General features: G+C 37.2%; 1 protein-coding gene across 4 annotated transcripts in view; it reads left to right on the forward strand.

Moving 5' to 3' along the window:
- Window positions 1-16,251, forward strand: part of Kyat3 (kynurenine aminotransferase 3) — a 45,057-nt gene extending 28,806 nt beyond the window's left edge. For all 4 annotated transcript variants that reach the window (XM_090334453.1, XM_090334454.1, XM_090334455.1 and 1 more), the window contains 4 exons: window positions 1,343-1,529; window positions 9,832-9,905; window positions 10,142-10,228; window positions 16,056-16,251. In XM_090334453.1, coding sequence (XP_090190579.1) covers window positions 1,343-1,529; window positions 9,832-9,905; window positions 10,142-10,228; window positions 16,056-16,118 — 411 coding nt within the window. In that variant the 3' untranslated portion in view covers window positions 16,119-16,251. The remainder of the gene's footprint in view (window positions 1-1,342; window positions 1,530-9,831; window positions 9,906-10,141; window positions 10,229-16,055) is intronic.
- Window positions 16,252-16,510: the final 259 nt, after the last annotated feature.

Genomic DNA, 16,510 nt, shown 5'->3' on the forward strand with positions numbered 1-16,510 from the left:
TGTGATATTACCCTCTGTTTTCTTTCTCATTTATAGTCATGTTGCGTCTCTTGCTATTCATCACCCATTGGCTTCTCTGAGGTCTTCCAACAGAACAAACTATACCCTGCCTTTTTCCTTTTGTTTCTCTGACTTGCCACTTCCAGAATAATGCTCATTGAAAGATACAGGAAAATGAGAACAATACCTATGTAGTAAGCATCTCTTGCTTCTGATCAGTTACTTTATAACCTTGCTTATTCCTTAGCTATTCCTATTGTTTCCCTCTGACTCTCCTTATTTGCCCTTGTAGCATTATTTCTAAGTCATCCCCATTCATTGTTTGCCAAGATTCTGCCCTTTTGCTTGTGCAGATGTTTGTTCTTAAGAGCTGTCCTGATTCTGACTGGTTCCTAACCAGTTTGTTCCTAACCTGCTACTTTCTCAGACACCTGCATAGTCCTTATGTTGTAGTCCATCCAGATTGCTGTAATCAAGGACCATATGAGTAGCACATAAACAAAAGAAATTTGTTCCTCATAGTTCCATTGGCTAGGAAGTCCTAGATCAAGATTCTAATGGAGTCTTTGTCTTAGGAAAACCTATTTCCTCATGGCTATCCACTTTCTCATGGTGGAGCGGAGGGCTAGCTATCTTATCCAAGGACACTAAAAGCATTCTGGAAATTCTACTCTTCTGAACTAATTACCTCCCAAATACTACTTTCTAATACTGTAACTTCGGAAATGAGAGTTTTAACACATAGGTTTGAGATTTAGCCCAGTGCTCTTAACAATATTGACTTTTTTTGGGGGGGGCATATTTTCTCCTGGCTTCTCTGCCTTTTCTGAGGAATGCTGAAAAAGCAACTCCTGTACCCCACACCTGTAGCCTATTTCACTTTTGCTACCTTCCTGGGTTATCAATGGTTAAAGCAAAGATTTACATCCTATGGGTAAGGGGGGATGTCATTTCTCTTCTACATTCATTTGTACCATGTCCTCCATGCCAATGGGGAAACATTGGCTATTTCTTCAGTGCTCATTTTTCAAATTTAGGGGAAAAAATAGTATTTTGTTTCATGATTAATTAAGCCATCTTTATTTATCCGTTCTTTTTCAGTTTGGATTTTCAAGGCTTCTTATCAGATCCTTGTATTCTGATTTGTCATTTACATGGAACTGATTCTTCCATTGATCTATAGAGTTTCATATAGGTTCACAGGAATCTGACTATAGTTTTTTGAGAGACCACTTTCCCAGTAATCTTCCTTGGGAGACCTTTACTTATTAATAAATAAATAAGATAGCTAAGAAATAAGTAACATTGCCTTATTTCTACATATTTCAATCTTAATGTACAGGAAGCCTTGGCTCAAGCTTTTCAGATTGACATCAAGCGAATGGATGACCCAGAGTGTTACTTTAATTCTTTACCCAAAGAATTGGAAGTCAAAAGAGATCGGATGGTGCATTTACTTGAAAGTGTTGGCCTCAAACCCATAGTTCCTGATGGAGGCTACTTCATCATTGCTGATATATCATCTCTAGGTTTGTAACTATTTTCATTTTTTTCAAATATACCGAAACATGAATATGAAATAATAGTAGACTTATGTGGGAAGGTTTGGTGTCAAAGCTCTGGAAGTACTTTTTCTGATACTCTAATAGAAAGGATGGACTTCCACCGTTTCTACCTTTCTATTTTTTCAACTATTTCCTTTACTTCCAGGACTTTCTCCTGAAATGTGATGATGGTTAAATGATTATGGTCTGGTGTATAATTTAAAACTCTGTATATGAATTAATACATGAAATATCCTTAGTTCACTTGAGTAAAAATTTAATTTCCTTTTCTTTGATTAATGAAGAGAAGGTGAGAGAATACAATCCTAATTTTCTTTCTCTCTCCATATAGCTGTACAGATATATACATACACACATGTATAATATATATGGAAAAATGAACGTAGGGACATTGACAGGATGGGTGAAATTGGGAGACATGAGGGAGAATGATTAAAGGGGTGACATTGATCGAGATGCATTGTAATCATAAGCTGTCATGTTGAGTAAAAACCCTTTGTACAATTACTTACAGATAATAAACATTTTTATTATCCATCACAGGATATCTTTTCCATTTTCGAGATTCTACTCTGTGCCAAGCATTCAGACACCCATTTGAAAAAGCTATTGTGCAGACAACAAGACTTTAAAAGCTTTAAATAACTCTCTTCAAGTCACACAGCTGAATTTTAAATAATTGTATCTGAAAAAATTTCTAATCTCCATATATTTAAACTAATAGATGTAGGTCTAACATGCTGTCAACAAGCCTGAAAGTTGAGAGCATAACAATATTTTGTATATAATTTGTTTTCTTTTAAAATGCTATTAAATGTTATTATAAATTCTATAGCATCATTTATTGGCAGAAATTAGAGCCATTCAAATACAGTTTTCAGTGCCATAAAAGTTGATTACAATAGCATTCCGTGTCATTGAACTTGAAAACATAAAGTTCGTTTAAATTCATATACATTTCTAGGAAACTCAAAAAAAGTAAAAGAAATTGCTTTAATAACATAACTCTAATTTTGCTTTTGACCCTAACAGACATTTTTGACATTAGTAATGTCTTATAATAGTTCATTATCATCTTCACAAGTGGAGGTTTTCCTGTAATCTGGTCCTGAGGTGTATCTCTGGAGAGCTTAAGCTCTAGCCCTGCCCTGGTGGCACTGCAGGGGAAGTGATCATGGATGTTTACCAGATGACTTGCATAGAATACTTCCTTATCCTGGGTAACTGCATTACTGCCCACCTGTCTGGCCTCTCTCTGGAAACTTATTTATCCTGGAAGATACTCTTAGAGCTCTCCTCTGGCTTGGGTCCATGATAGCCACAGCCCAGGAGAGCTCTGGCCAGAAAGAGAGTCAGATTTGCTTATGACAATCAAGTCTACAGAGGCAGCACAACAAAGCACAGGTATTATTTACAGATCCCAGAGAAGAAAGGTCCACACTCCTGGCAGGACTGACAGGAAATAAGGAGCCTTCTTGGATACACACTCAAGAAGTAGTGGGAAATTAAAGAGAGAACAAGGAACCTAGACAGAAGTCTTCATTAGTGATCTAGGGAGTCACCCTAGTAGATGTTCCTCAGTGAGTTGTAATTAGTGGTTATAGAATGAGCAGACATGGCTCTGTGGACTTATATTCTGGGAGATTATAAATGTGGTATAACTTTTCAGTTTATGAGAAACATAGGGATTATTGGGAAAATCAAGTAAGTTGTCTCTGGCTATCCTATAGGGAGATGGTTACCCCGTTGTATTACTTACTAGGGGATGTATTACTCCTAGGGATGGAGGAGGCCGAGTTTCCAGAAAGTGTGTTGAGATGCCCTAAGCCTTGTTTCTGGTATGATACTGTCTAGCTTCTGTTGAATTTGGTTATCAAGCCAATGTAAAATTACAAGATTTAACTCCATGAAGGTTAGTTCAAACTGAAGCAAGCCTCTCTTCTCATATATTTCTTTGTTTATTTGGAAGAAAAAAAATGGGCTGTGGTAAGCAGAGGCTCTTATACCTCTCTGGACAGAAAGATCTATTGGGTAGAAAACCAAGCTCCATCCTTTCCTGAATTTTCTGAGTGTGCTTTAGACATTTGAGAGAACATTTCTCCTGCATTGGGCCCAAGTATACAGCTCATTTTATGAGATGATAAGCAATAGCACAATTTGCATCACTGACATTTTTGCCTTTGAATCATAAATCCACAAAATTTTTCCATGTGAATTTTTTATTTATTAACGGAAAATGGCTTACGTTCCATATGTTTCCAAGAGGAATTGAAGTCTACTCATATATAATATGTGTAAATGGAAATGATGGTATATAAATCAAAATAATGGCAATGGCAGAGAGGAGATGGAAGAAGCAGTATCTTGATTACCTGGGTTTACATTGCTATAATTAAACTGGAGAGGCTATTATTATTATTATTATTATTATCTTTAAATACTTGTACAAGGGAGTTACCATTCAACATATCAGTTTATGAATAAAATGCTTCACGATCTTTGTTACCCCTTTCATCATTCTTCCTATCCCTTCCAACCCTATCCCTTAACTCTGGATTAGAGATTTATGGCAGCCAATGCAAGTAGAAAAAATGGCATCAATTGCTTAATTCTTTGATAAAATCAATTCTCTTCTGGATCCATATTTTTCCAGAGAGTACATTCTAAGAAGGATTTACTACATCATGACATCCATTCAATCCTCACTCAATCCATCAATACTAGTTTAGGTCCTACATCTTTCAACTAGTTTGGTTAAAATATGATGGGCCATGATTTTGATTAGAAAATCTTTCATGTGGATGGGGGATTAGAAGATATCCCTTCCTTGCATTCCTCCTTCACCATCAGGAAAAATGTCAATGGCTAACATATTCCAACATAAGAAGAAAAGTCTGTTGTATTATTTCATTTGCTTTGACTAAACTGCAGTGTGTTCCCTTCAACATACTAGAGGTTGGTTCTCTCCTGTTGTATTAGTTAGCTTTTCTCATTACTGTGACAAAATACCTGACATAAACAACTTAAAGGGGGAATTCATTTATTTTGGCTCAAGGTTTTAGATGATTCAGTGTGTAGTTATTTGGCTCAGTGTTTCTAGGCCCAGAGCAAAACAGAAAGGAATGGCAGCTGGAGCCTATGAAGAGATTCTTCTCCTCCTGACAGAGAGGAAACAGAATGGAGACAATGGGGACAGAGGGCTAAAGCAAGAGAGAATTCAAACAAAGCATTTAAGTGACCTACTTCCTCAGGCTAGGACTCCACCTCCTACTTTTCACCACCTCCTGACAATAAGTACCCTATTTGACTCCATCAAGGGACTAATGCACTTACTAGGTCACATCCCTCATGATCAAATCATCTGTAGAAACTCCCTCACCCACACACCCAGAGGTGCATTTTACTATCCTGGGTTTAGCAAGATTGATTATCAAGATTAATCATACACCTTTACTGAAGACAAAAACTACATGGAAAATCAGAATAAAAGTAAACCACAATATTTGTAGCCATAGTGATTATTTAGCTTTATAATCAATATCAGTCTAGGGCATACTAAATCCACTACCACAACAATGTTCATTGCAGCATTATTCACCATAGCAAATATGGAACCAACCTAGATGTCCCTCAGTTGATGAGTGGATCAACAAGTTGTGGAATTCTATGCTGCTGTCAGAAAAAACGACATCACCCCATTTGTTAGGAAATGGAAAGTCTTAGAAAAAATCATATGAAGTGAAGTAAGCCAGACTCAAAGGAACTTAGGCTCAGTGGTTTCCCTCATTTGTCATAATCAGTAGAAACCTTGGGCTCTACTAGCAGAGATCTGCAATAGAGCAAAACCTTGATACATAAGGCCATATAGTATGAAGCTAATTGAAAAGACCTCCAGGATATTGAAACAAAAGCCATATAATGAATGATTGTTGTCCTTAATGTACTATGTTATCTCTCATCTCTTTTGCTGTCCCTTGGTTATCTCATATTGTTACAGTATCTCACTTTGTTATCTGATATATTGAATTTATTTGTATTTGGTTATTTGAAATTTGATAGGGAAGGGGGGAAAACCAAGACGGGGTCGGGGGGTGGAGGGGAGGGTAATGGGGACCAAGACATGTGAAAGGTATCAATATATGTGAATTAATGCACCTTCTATCTGGCAAATATCATGTAACCCTTTTATTAATTACAATAAAAAATATAAAAAAAATAATATCAGTGACCAACTGGTTACTATTTATTCATCATTTATGACCTAGTATTATATGATGAGATTTACAAATATTCTTAAGAAAACCACATGAGATTAGTGTTATCATATTCTGACTAATAGATGAGAAATATTAAGGATATGTATGGTCAAATAACTTACTAAAGTTAAGCAACGTTATGAACTCAGAGGTTCATATCCTAACCAGTGTGTGTACATTTTCTGCTACCCACCTTTCCAGAACAATATGGTTCGTTCTAGGACTTGAAAGAAATGGGGGAAAAAATTGTGAGTAAAATACAGGATAGCAAATAAGGAGATTATTCCTGTTCTGCTAAGATAATGAGATTTGAAAGTATGAAAAAAGCCAATTTGGATTTTTTAATATTTTTATTGTAATTAATAAAAGGGTTACATGATATTTGCCAACCAATTTGGATTTTTATAGATGACTTAAATATGCTAATACATTTGTCTTAAACTGTAAAGCATTACTTTGCTTAGTTCCCTGAGAATCTCTGTCTCAGGCATTTTCAGAAAAATACAGCTGAGTGCTGGTGACTCACACCTGTAATCCTAGCTGCTCAGGTAGCTGTGAACTGAGGATTTGGGTTCGAAGCCAACCTTAGCAGGAAAATTTTCTTATCTCCAATGTGGTTAATTAGAGTGGTAGTTATCAACCCCATCCAGAAGTGAAATCATGGCTCAAGTGGTAAGAGTGCTAGTCCTGAGCAAAAAATGCTGAGAGACAACATGAAAGAAAGGGAGGGTGGAGGGAGAGAAAAGAAAAGGAAGGAAGGGGAGGGAAAGGAGGAGAAAGAAAGAAAGGAAGGGAGGGAGGGAGAGAAAAAGGAAGAAATGATGGAAGGAAGGGAGGGAAGGAGGGATAGATTTCAACTTCCTTATCTAACTATAAATCCTTTAAAGTTGTATTCAGCACCATAGTAATAAATTCTATTTTCCTAAGAAAAGAACATCTCAAGAACATTTTTTTCTAAGATAAGTAGAATTGGGGAGGGTGGAGTTTGAACTCAGGACTTCTAGTTCTTGCTCAGTTTTTTCCACCCTAAGTGCCTAACCTAGCACGCTATTACTTGAGCTATGCTTCTAATTCCAAACAATTGAATTCGGTATAAGAACAGTAGATATTTTTATAAGAATATATGACGGTTGGCCATGTAGAGAGAGCCCAAGCCGCCTTGGTGGCAGGGTAGTTTTCTATCATGCACAAGGCTATGGGTTCCAAACCTGTAACATGGAAGGAATAAGGAAGAGAAGGAGGAACAGAGGGAGGGTGGAGTTTGTTAGTAGCACAATGTCAATTATGGTTAGTTAGTAATCTCCTGCTCTTACTTCTTTTTTTTATTGTAATTAATAAAAGGGTTACATGGTATTTGCCAGATAGAAGGTGCATTAATTCATATATATTGATACCCTTTCACATGTCTTGGTACCCATTACCCTCCCCCCCACACCCTCACCCGTCTTGGTTTTCCCCCCTTCCCTATCAAATTTCAAATAACCAAATACAAATAAATTCAATATATCAGATAACAAAGTGAGATACTGTAACAATATGAGATAACCAAGGGACAGCAAAAGAGATGAGAGATAACATAGTACATTAAGGACAACAATCATTCATTATATGGCTTTTGTTTCAATATCCTGGAGGTCTTTTCAATTAGCTTCATACTATATGGCCTTATGTATCAAGGTTTTGCTCTATTGCAGATCTCTGCTAGTAGAGCCCAAGGTTTCTACTGATTATGACAAATGAGGGAAACCATTGAGCCTAAGTTCCTTTAAGTCTGGCTTACTTCACTTCATATGATTTTTTCTAAGACTTTCCATTTCCTAACAAATGGGGCGATGTCATTTTTTCTGACAGCAGCATAGAATTCCATGGTGTACAAATACTACAACTTGTTGATCCACTCATCAACTGAGGGACATCTAGGTTGGTTCCGTATCTTTGCTATGGTGAATAGTGCTGCAATGAACATTGTTGTGCTAGTGGATTTAGTATGCCCTTGTTTCTGGATGGTTGGGTAAATCCTGCTCTTAATTCTATACCCATAGCACATCCCTTCTTTCCTGAGGCCTCCTTTGTACATTGAATACATGATTTCTATGTACTCTTTTCAAAAAGAATTTTTACAAGTACAGCCTTTAAAAAAAGCTCTTATTTTTGTTAGGACCAAACTTGAACTAAGCACACATATACCATAAAAAGAAATCTAAACTTCCTCACATATAGTAACTATGTCTCAGAATTGGAACAACAATAAAAAGAAATGTGTAAACTACTTAGTTAATGGGAAATGGTGGGATGTTGTTAGAACTATTATTTGGGAATATTTTGTCCTCAAAGCAGGAGAGACTGGAGGCAAATTTATCAGAAAACATATTAGGACTTGAAAAATACTCGTGGCTCTTTCGTCAATGTCAAGATTCTTACATGATTAATTTGAAGGGAAGAAAAAGCACTAGAATTTAATGAATAAAAAAAGTAATGCACCAGGCTCGGTGGCTCATACCTGTAATCCTAGCTACTTAGGAGGCTGAGATCTGAGGATCTCGGTTCAAAGCCAGCCAGGGCACTAAAAAGTCTGTGAGACTCTTATCTTCAATTAACCACTAGAAAATGGGAAGTGGTGCTATGGCTCCAGAGATAGGGTTGTAGCCTTGAACTGAAGAATTCAGGGACAACATGCAGATTAAGAGTTCAAGTCCATGACTAACCAAAAAAAAAAAAAAAAAGTAATGTGTCAACTCAGGCATGGTGGCGCTTGTCTGAAATCCCAACACTCAGGAGACAGAGGTAGGAGGACCCCAAGTTCAAAACTAACCTGAAGCTACCTACTGAAATAAAGGCAAAGGAGGAAGAGAATGGGAAGAGGAAGCAAGAGGCAGAGGAAGGTGGAAGGAAAGAATATTTGCCTCAATCTATACTAAGTAAATTGTACATTGTGACTTTTTTAATTTTACTTTTTATTGTTAAGGTAATGTATAGAGGGGTTACAGTTATATTCGCCTGACAGTAGGTATATTACTTCTCACACATTGATGCCCCTCCTCATGTTTTTGTCCCCATTTCCCTCCCTATTCCCCTTCCCAATCATCTTGTTTCCCTCCCCTTCCCTTTCCTATTTCAAATAAACAAATAAACATGTATACAATATACCAGGTAACAAGTCAGATACTGTAACTATGAGATTAACCAAAGGGCAACAAAGGAGAAAAGAAATAACATAGTACATTAAGAACAACAATCACACAAGATAAAGCTCTTGTTTCCATATCCTAGAGATCCTTTCATTTAGTCTCATCTTATATGACCTTACGTATCTTATGTACATTGTGATTTTTGTCAAAAAATCACTATAATCATCAGCATTAGTTGTTTGGGCCATACTGAAAGGTCTTGGTATAAATCAATAAGTTTGAAACAATGTAAAATATGGAGAAATAGTTATTCTCAGACTTTAAAGCAAGATTGGTAGAAGTAAAAAATACGAATATAGATCTGAAGGGATTTGTTCTCCAAATTAAAAATGTAAAAACAGCACAATGTATGGAAGCCTAATATATGAAATGCTATACAATAACTATAACAGGAGATCTCTACATTCTCTGTTTATAAACCAAGAACAATATTAGTTTATTCATTGAGCAAATATGCTTTTCATTCTTCATGGTGGGAATTTATCAGTGAGTTGAAGATACATCAAGTTGTAAAACATATGCTTAACCCTCATAATCTAGTGGGAGATATAAATATTAGTGCCAAATATGGAATTAGTTGCTATTTCCTTGATTACCATGGTGGACTCTTGTTCCTGAGTGGAAAGGCAAGGTGGTGGCAGCTTGTATATGTGCAGCAGGTGCACAGGTCCCCTGTACAAGTGTGATTGGGTGTATGTGTGTCATCGCCTGAGGGCATCCAGAAATCTGATTTGTGAATTTCATCTTGAACCTCAGGAGTAGATGTCAGTGAAACACATGTTGCTCATGTCATAAGCCACCTAATTTCCATCATTGTTTTAGATGCTGACCTCTCTGATATGAAGAGCAATGAGCCTTATGACTATAAATTTGTGAAGTGGATGACTAAAACCAAGGTAATCTTGATGAATTTTGCAGTATGGTATTGCATTTTGTATCAGAGAAACACTATTCTTATCAAAGGAATTATATTGTTTTATCCGTAAACTTGTCAATGTATTATGTTCACTATAGTTTTGTTGGATGGTGTTTGTTCCACTCATAGCTCTGGCAGAATTTTGACAAAAACGTTTAATTTCCATGGTCTCAAGATAAACATTTACAATGTAAGTGCCTTTCCTTTATTTTTCAGAAACTATCTGCCATCCCTGTTTCAGCATTCTGTAATTCAGAGACTAAATCGCAGTTTGAGAAGTTTGTGCGATTTTGCTTCATTAAAGTAAGTTCTCCTTTCTGCTCAGAAATGCATTTATAATATCTTTCCTCCCAATTTATGAGAATTATTTTATTTCTTTTTATAAAAATTATAATCATTTTTATATTTAAGTTGTTGTCATGAAGTTGTTCATGTACCAGGACAAAACTCATTGTCCCCACAAAGAAGACAACATTAGTCAGAGAGACACTCTAGCAAGGAAGTAACAATGTCAACATATGATTAACAGTTGCTAAGGGTGAAAACACAAGAAAATGAAATCAATGATTTTTAAGTACTCAGTGGAAATCTATCCAAAGGTGACCCAGAGGTAGAAATTAACAATTGGAAAGAAGCAAACAATTGGAAATATGTTCGGAAATTATAGGAAAATATGGTCATAATGAGTTAACTGAAGAATTAGAACCATGAAAAAGAATCCATGGAAATTCAATAAATTAAATGTATAGTCTCGAAGATGAAAGGTTCATGAAGAGTAGCAAAGGATGGAGTGGGATTTAACTTGCATACAGATCCAATACTATTACCAATTGAAAAACCCAAGGCAGGTAAGCCTGAAGGAAACATCATATGTCACTAATGCATGTAGCGTCCTGTCCTACTGCATAGCAAGCTTAGCATCACAGCCTTCTGTAGCATTGTTGTTCTGCCTCATTTTCACATGGATGACCTGGAGCTGTGGTTCATAGAGACATCTTGCCACAGATGGCTAGCTTAGGAAACCATCAAGTTCTAAAGCCTTGCTTCTACCAAATCTCTTTTGGTTTTGTACCATTGTACAGGTAAAGAATTATAAGTTGGGGTCGGGAGTGTGGCCTAGTGATAGAGTGCTTGCCTAGTGCACATGAAGCCCCAAGTTCAATTCCTCATATCACATTCATAGAAAAAGCTGGAAGTGGAGCTGTGACTCAAGTGGTAGAGCTCTAGCCTTGAGCAAAAGAAGCTCAGGAACAGAGCCCAGTCCCTGAGTTCAAGCCCCAGGACTAGCAAAGAAAAATGAATCGTAAGTTGAGCCATCAAAAATCGGGGTGTTTACAAATATATTATTTGAAACTATCAACAGAATCAACAGAAGAAAAAAGAAACATCAGACTTCAATTTTAAAATAATTATAAACACAATCCTTTATAATTTCCAAGTATAATTCTGAATAATTCACAAATGCCTAGGTAACTAAAGAAAGGGGTACAGGGAGGTCTGGTCACTTTAAAGGGAAGATAGAACTCCCCTTCTCTATCTTTAAGTCACAGACAAAGCCAGCAGATTGCATAGCCATTGCCAAAAACAATAGGCTCTGCCAATGACCTGAAAGTGTGTGTGTGTGTGTTGGGTGAGGGGGGATGGCAAATAAGGAAGAAGCCTACACTCATATGATCTAAGTCTTGTGTGAGGCAAATGGAAAGGAAATGGGTTATTTGTAGATTTCCTCATTCAGCTGGGATACTGTGCTAAAGTTGTGTGGAAGCAGGCATCTAGATAAAAAGATGAAGGGGCAGGGTGAGAGGGTGAGGAGGGCCAGTGAAACCTGAGATTCCCCCATCAACATTCGATAGTGGGAGACAGCTTGGCAATACCTGGAAGTACTTAGAGAACTAACACTCTTCCTTACCCCTTCCTCTAAGAAAGGCTAAAAAATGAAAGCATGTCCCAAATATGGCAGGATAATGGAAAGCTAAAGAAAGCAGCTGAATTCAGGATGCAATAGTACTACTAAGGCCCAAAAAAAGCTCTTACAGTGTTACACGTAAAATCCTCAGTAGATGTCAAAGTTATGAAAGGATGCTCAGTCCTAATAAAATTAATGAAAATTAAAACCGCAATAAATGTTTATTTCATCTATTAGACAGGTAGGCAGCATCCAAAACAGCTAAAGAATTCTTTTTCTATCCTCAATTGGCGAGGACTGTTTATTGAGGAACAGCGAGAGGCACAAACCTTCCCACGGGATTGGGTGCTAAAGAATTTTGTAAAACACTCTTTGAGTATAGAATATAATATGTAAAGTTTCTACAATGGTGAGTTTGAAAATTTACATCCAAATACAAATTTGCCTGCCTTTAGAGACAATAATTTCTACATCTAGGGTTCCCCCCTTACCCCGTCCCCTGTGGATTTTCTTGGACATTTTAAATGACTTATAGTCAAGGATTTTCATTAGATCATTGTTTCTATATTACAACATTTCAAATGAAAATTCTTGTGTGCTGCTTGAATCACTTCAAGAAATACATGAACCAACTCTTAAGCAAAGACCAGAAGTTTCTATACACACAGCATTAGTAAAAATGGAAAAAAATAGACAGATGAATAGCTAAGTCAATAGATGTGTTTAGTGCTCAGACTACTTCTCTAAGCATACATAATAAAATTCCAGAGATGCAGAGGGCGATTGGCTGTCTGACTCAAAAAGATTTTCTGGATGATGTGAAAATATTTCGAGGCTGCATATGGTAGCTCCTTTTTCTTTTATCTTTTTCTCTGGTGGTACTGGGATTTAAAACCATGGCATCCAGATCACTTCACTTTCTTTGCTCAACTTGTGCTCTACTATTTGAGCCACACCTTCATTCAGTTTTTTTGCTGGTTATTTTCAAATGGGATCTCATGCCTTTTGCTTGTGCTGACCTTGGTCCACAGTCTTCCTCATCTCTACCTCCTGGGTATCTGGAATTAAAGGCATTCGCTCAGGAGCATTATGGTCCAAGGCTGGTCCAAACAAAAACTGTGGGACCCTCTCCCCTCTGAAAAATAACCCAAAATAGAAAAACTGGAAGACATGGTTCAAATGGTAAAATACAAGGGCAAAGCCTTAAATTCAAATCCCAGTACCACTAAAAACATATTTTAATGCATTCAGTATAATTCAGGAACCTAAAAAAAACTATTTCAGAATTAACTGTTGTTCTAATTATTGATAATGCACTATTACCCCAAATACATTATTTCTATTCACCATTCTCCACACCCACATCATCGTGAAGTCAGCATTGACAAATTAGTATCCCACCCAATATGAAGATCCAACTCAAATTTCACTGATCCTGTCATGTATGTCTAGACCAGAATCTGCCAACCCATCAGTCTAGGCCAGATATTATTTCACCTTCAATCTGAAATGGTTCCTCTCTTTGTCCTTGTCCTTTTTCTTTTTTTCTTCTACTTCTTTTATTAAAGTCTCAGCTCAGGACCTGTGAGTCACACTTCTAACCTAGTCCTTTCACTAGTTATTTTGAAGATAGTCTCTTGCCTTTTTTGCCTAGCCTAACTTCAAATTCTCTGGATCTCAACCTCTCAAGAACCTGGTATTCTAGGTATGAGTCACTGTGTCCGATATTCAGACAATTGTTTTGAAGCCTGTTTCCCCTTGATTAGATTCAGTGTTCACTTAGAGAGGAAATCAGGGGAAATGATGCTTTCTTTCTCCCTTGCATCAGTGGGCACATGATTTCAATTCTTTCGATTAGTGGTGGTATTAATTTAAGCGCTTGATTGAAGTGGAGTTTGCCAAGCTTTCTTATGTTTAATTTTTTTAATGTTTGTGTATTGAATTATGGAAGTATTCCCATTCCATCAAATTATTTTATCTGGTCATTGTCTTAGTGAAAACTAAGATTTCTCTCTTAGTCAGTCAGTTATTACTATTACTTATTTTGATATTCAGATCTCCCCAGATTTGGATTATTAGCTCCTTTGAGCTAGCTTTCTTGGACATGTCTCCCTCAGTTCTTGAGCACGTTTTTATGTTTCCCATAACAAGATGTACTAGATTCACCTTATTATTATCTATCCCAGTCCGCAATCAGCCATTTTCAATGAATCCAGATACCTTTTAGTAGAGAGTGGTATTTATTCAGAATCTGTATAGCTTACTGCTATTTTAGTATTGCTAATCTTAGGCCTCCCGATTGACAGAGGTAGAGAATATATGAATATGTAAGCTTACACAAACGTTTATCCAGACATCACATATCCTGGGGATATTGGTTTCAGGACTGCTATAAATCATATCTACTAATATCCACAGATGCCCAGGTCCCATATATAAATAGTGTACTATTGTTATAAACCTATGAGTATAAGTCATCTCTAGGTAGTCCCATGCAATGTAATTGCCATACAAATAGCTATATTGTATTGTTTAGGAAATCCAGTTTCTGTTCAAATATTTCCAATTGGCAGTTGGGTAGATATGGGGAGCTATTTTGCACAAGAACACGCATGGGCAAAGCCTTAAGTTCAAACCCCAGTACCACTAAAAAAAAAATGGTATTTAAATGTAGTCAATGCGTTCCAAGTACCTAAAAAAATAGACTATTTCAGAATAAAGCATCAGAATAAAAATGTCATTTTATATCAGCACTTATTTATATGCAGATATATTGAAGGTCACCACAGGATCTGTTCTGACTTGTCTGTGATTTGCCTCTTCAACACAGAGGAGCTTGGTTCACATTATTATTTGTTTTACCAATACCTCTGTATATGGTCATTCACCCATGGATGCCACTGAATAGAGGTCCATTATCCTATTCTGGCTTTGACATTTTTGGGAGGCCAGTCCTGGGGCTTAACCTCAGGTCCTGGGCACTGTCCTTGGGCTTTCTCAAGGCTAGCACTCTACCACTTGAGCCACAGCACCACTTCTGGCTTTTTCTGTGTATGTGGTACTGAGGAATCAAACCCAGAGCCTTGTGTATGCTCAGTAAGCACTCTGTCACTAGACCATACTCCTGGCCTGGCTTTGACATTTGGGAACCAACTGTTGCCATTGCCCCATACGATCATCATTCTCACTAGGCAGCCTAGACATTCCATGCCAACCTGCTGTCACGCTCCAGCAGAAGTGCCTCTGTGCCTTCCTTCAAGGCTCCAGTACCCCACACCCTGAATGGAGCCATGTACTATATCAATGCTTCATTTACTTGGGCTGTAATTCTATGCCAGGCCAATATCCCCCGTACCCCCTGTACTACCACCATCACTTTTCGCTATCCACACAAACACCCTCCCTTGCCACTTCATTCTAGCTGCAGCATCCAGCCTCTACAGTGGACATCTGCTTACCTTAACCCCACCTATCGGCTTTTGTGCCAAATCTTTCTGGTAGGGAAGGGACAAAAAAAAAGGAAGTAGAAAAGCAAAAGAAAAACTAGAAAGAAAGACTAGATTTTTCAGTGTTTACCCTTTGGTTTAGCTGTAAACCATAGGTATGTCTGTTCTTTTCAATAATCAGGGGTTTTTCCCCCCAATAATTGTAGAGAGGTTTTCTTGGGAAATGGAGGAATTAATAGGGGAAAGTATGAGGGGTGGAATAGATTGTTGGTTTGGGGTTTGGGGTGTATGCGTGTGTGTGTGTGTGTGTATACTGGGGCTTGAACTCAAGAGCTATGCACTGCCCTTTAGCTTTTTTACTCAGTGCTATTATTCTATCACTTGAATCATAGCTCTACTTCCAGCTTTTTGATAATTAATTGGAGATAAGAATCTCATGGACTTCCTTTCCTGGGGCTGGTTTGAACTGTGTTTTTTAGATCTCAGTCTCCTGAGTAGCTAGGATTACAGTCATGAGCCACTGGGGCCCGCCCCTGATATATTTTTTTCAATCCTAAGCACTTCTATACTTGTTTTTTTTCTATAATTATGGATAATCTGATAAACTATCCTCTCATCTTTTGGTTCTGTATTTGCATTTACACTGAATCTTTTCTTGCCTATGATAATATTCACTTAAATCTTCATTTAGTATTGTGTATGGTTATCGTGTATATTTAAATTTTCATTGTGAACTTGTAGTGGTACAAATCATTACAATTCTTTATTTAATTTCCAGAAAGACAGCACCTTGGATGCTGCTGAAGAAATCATCAAGGCATGGAGGATACAGAAGTCTTGATGTGTGCAGTAGAAGTTAATATAATTCTTCTTGATGATTAGTTTGAGATTGTTACTACCACCTGCTGGAGAAAACAGATATTTCAGCAAAGATGAATTTAAATAAAAATAAATGTTTTGGGTTTTTTTCCAAATTTAACCCTATTCCTAAAAATGGTTAGGAGACCAGGTAATTGTTTTATAAGCTAGAAAGGTATTAAAACAGCATCCATAAGTCAGGTGCCAGTAGCTCATGCTTGTAATTTTAGTTATTCAGGAGGCTGAGGTCTGAGGATCACTTGGTCTCTGTTCAAAGACAGACTGAAAAAAAAAAATAAGACTCTTACCTCAAATTAACCAGCAAAAAGCTGAAAGTGGAAGTGTGACTCAAGTGATCACCAGCCTCTGCACTCG

This window comes from Megascapheus bottae, chromosome 6, assembly GCF_031878675.1.
Source record: "Megascapheus bottae isolate mThoBot1 chromosome 6, mThoBot2.hap1, whole genome shotgun sequence".
Taxonomy (NCBI): domain Eukaryota; kingdom Metazoa; phylum Chordata; class Mammalia; order Rodentia; family Geomyidae; genus Megascapheus; species Megascapheus bottae.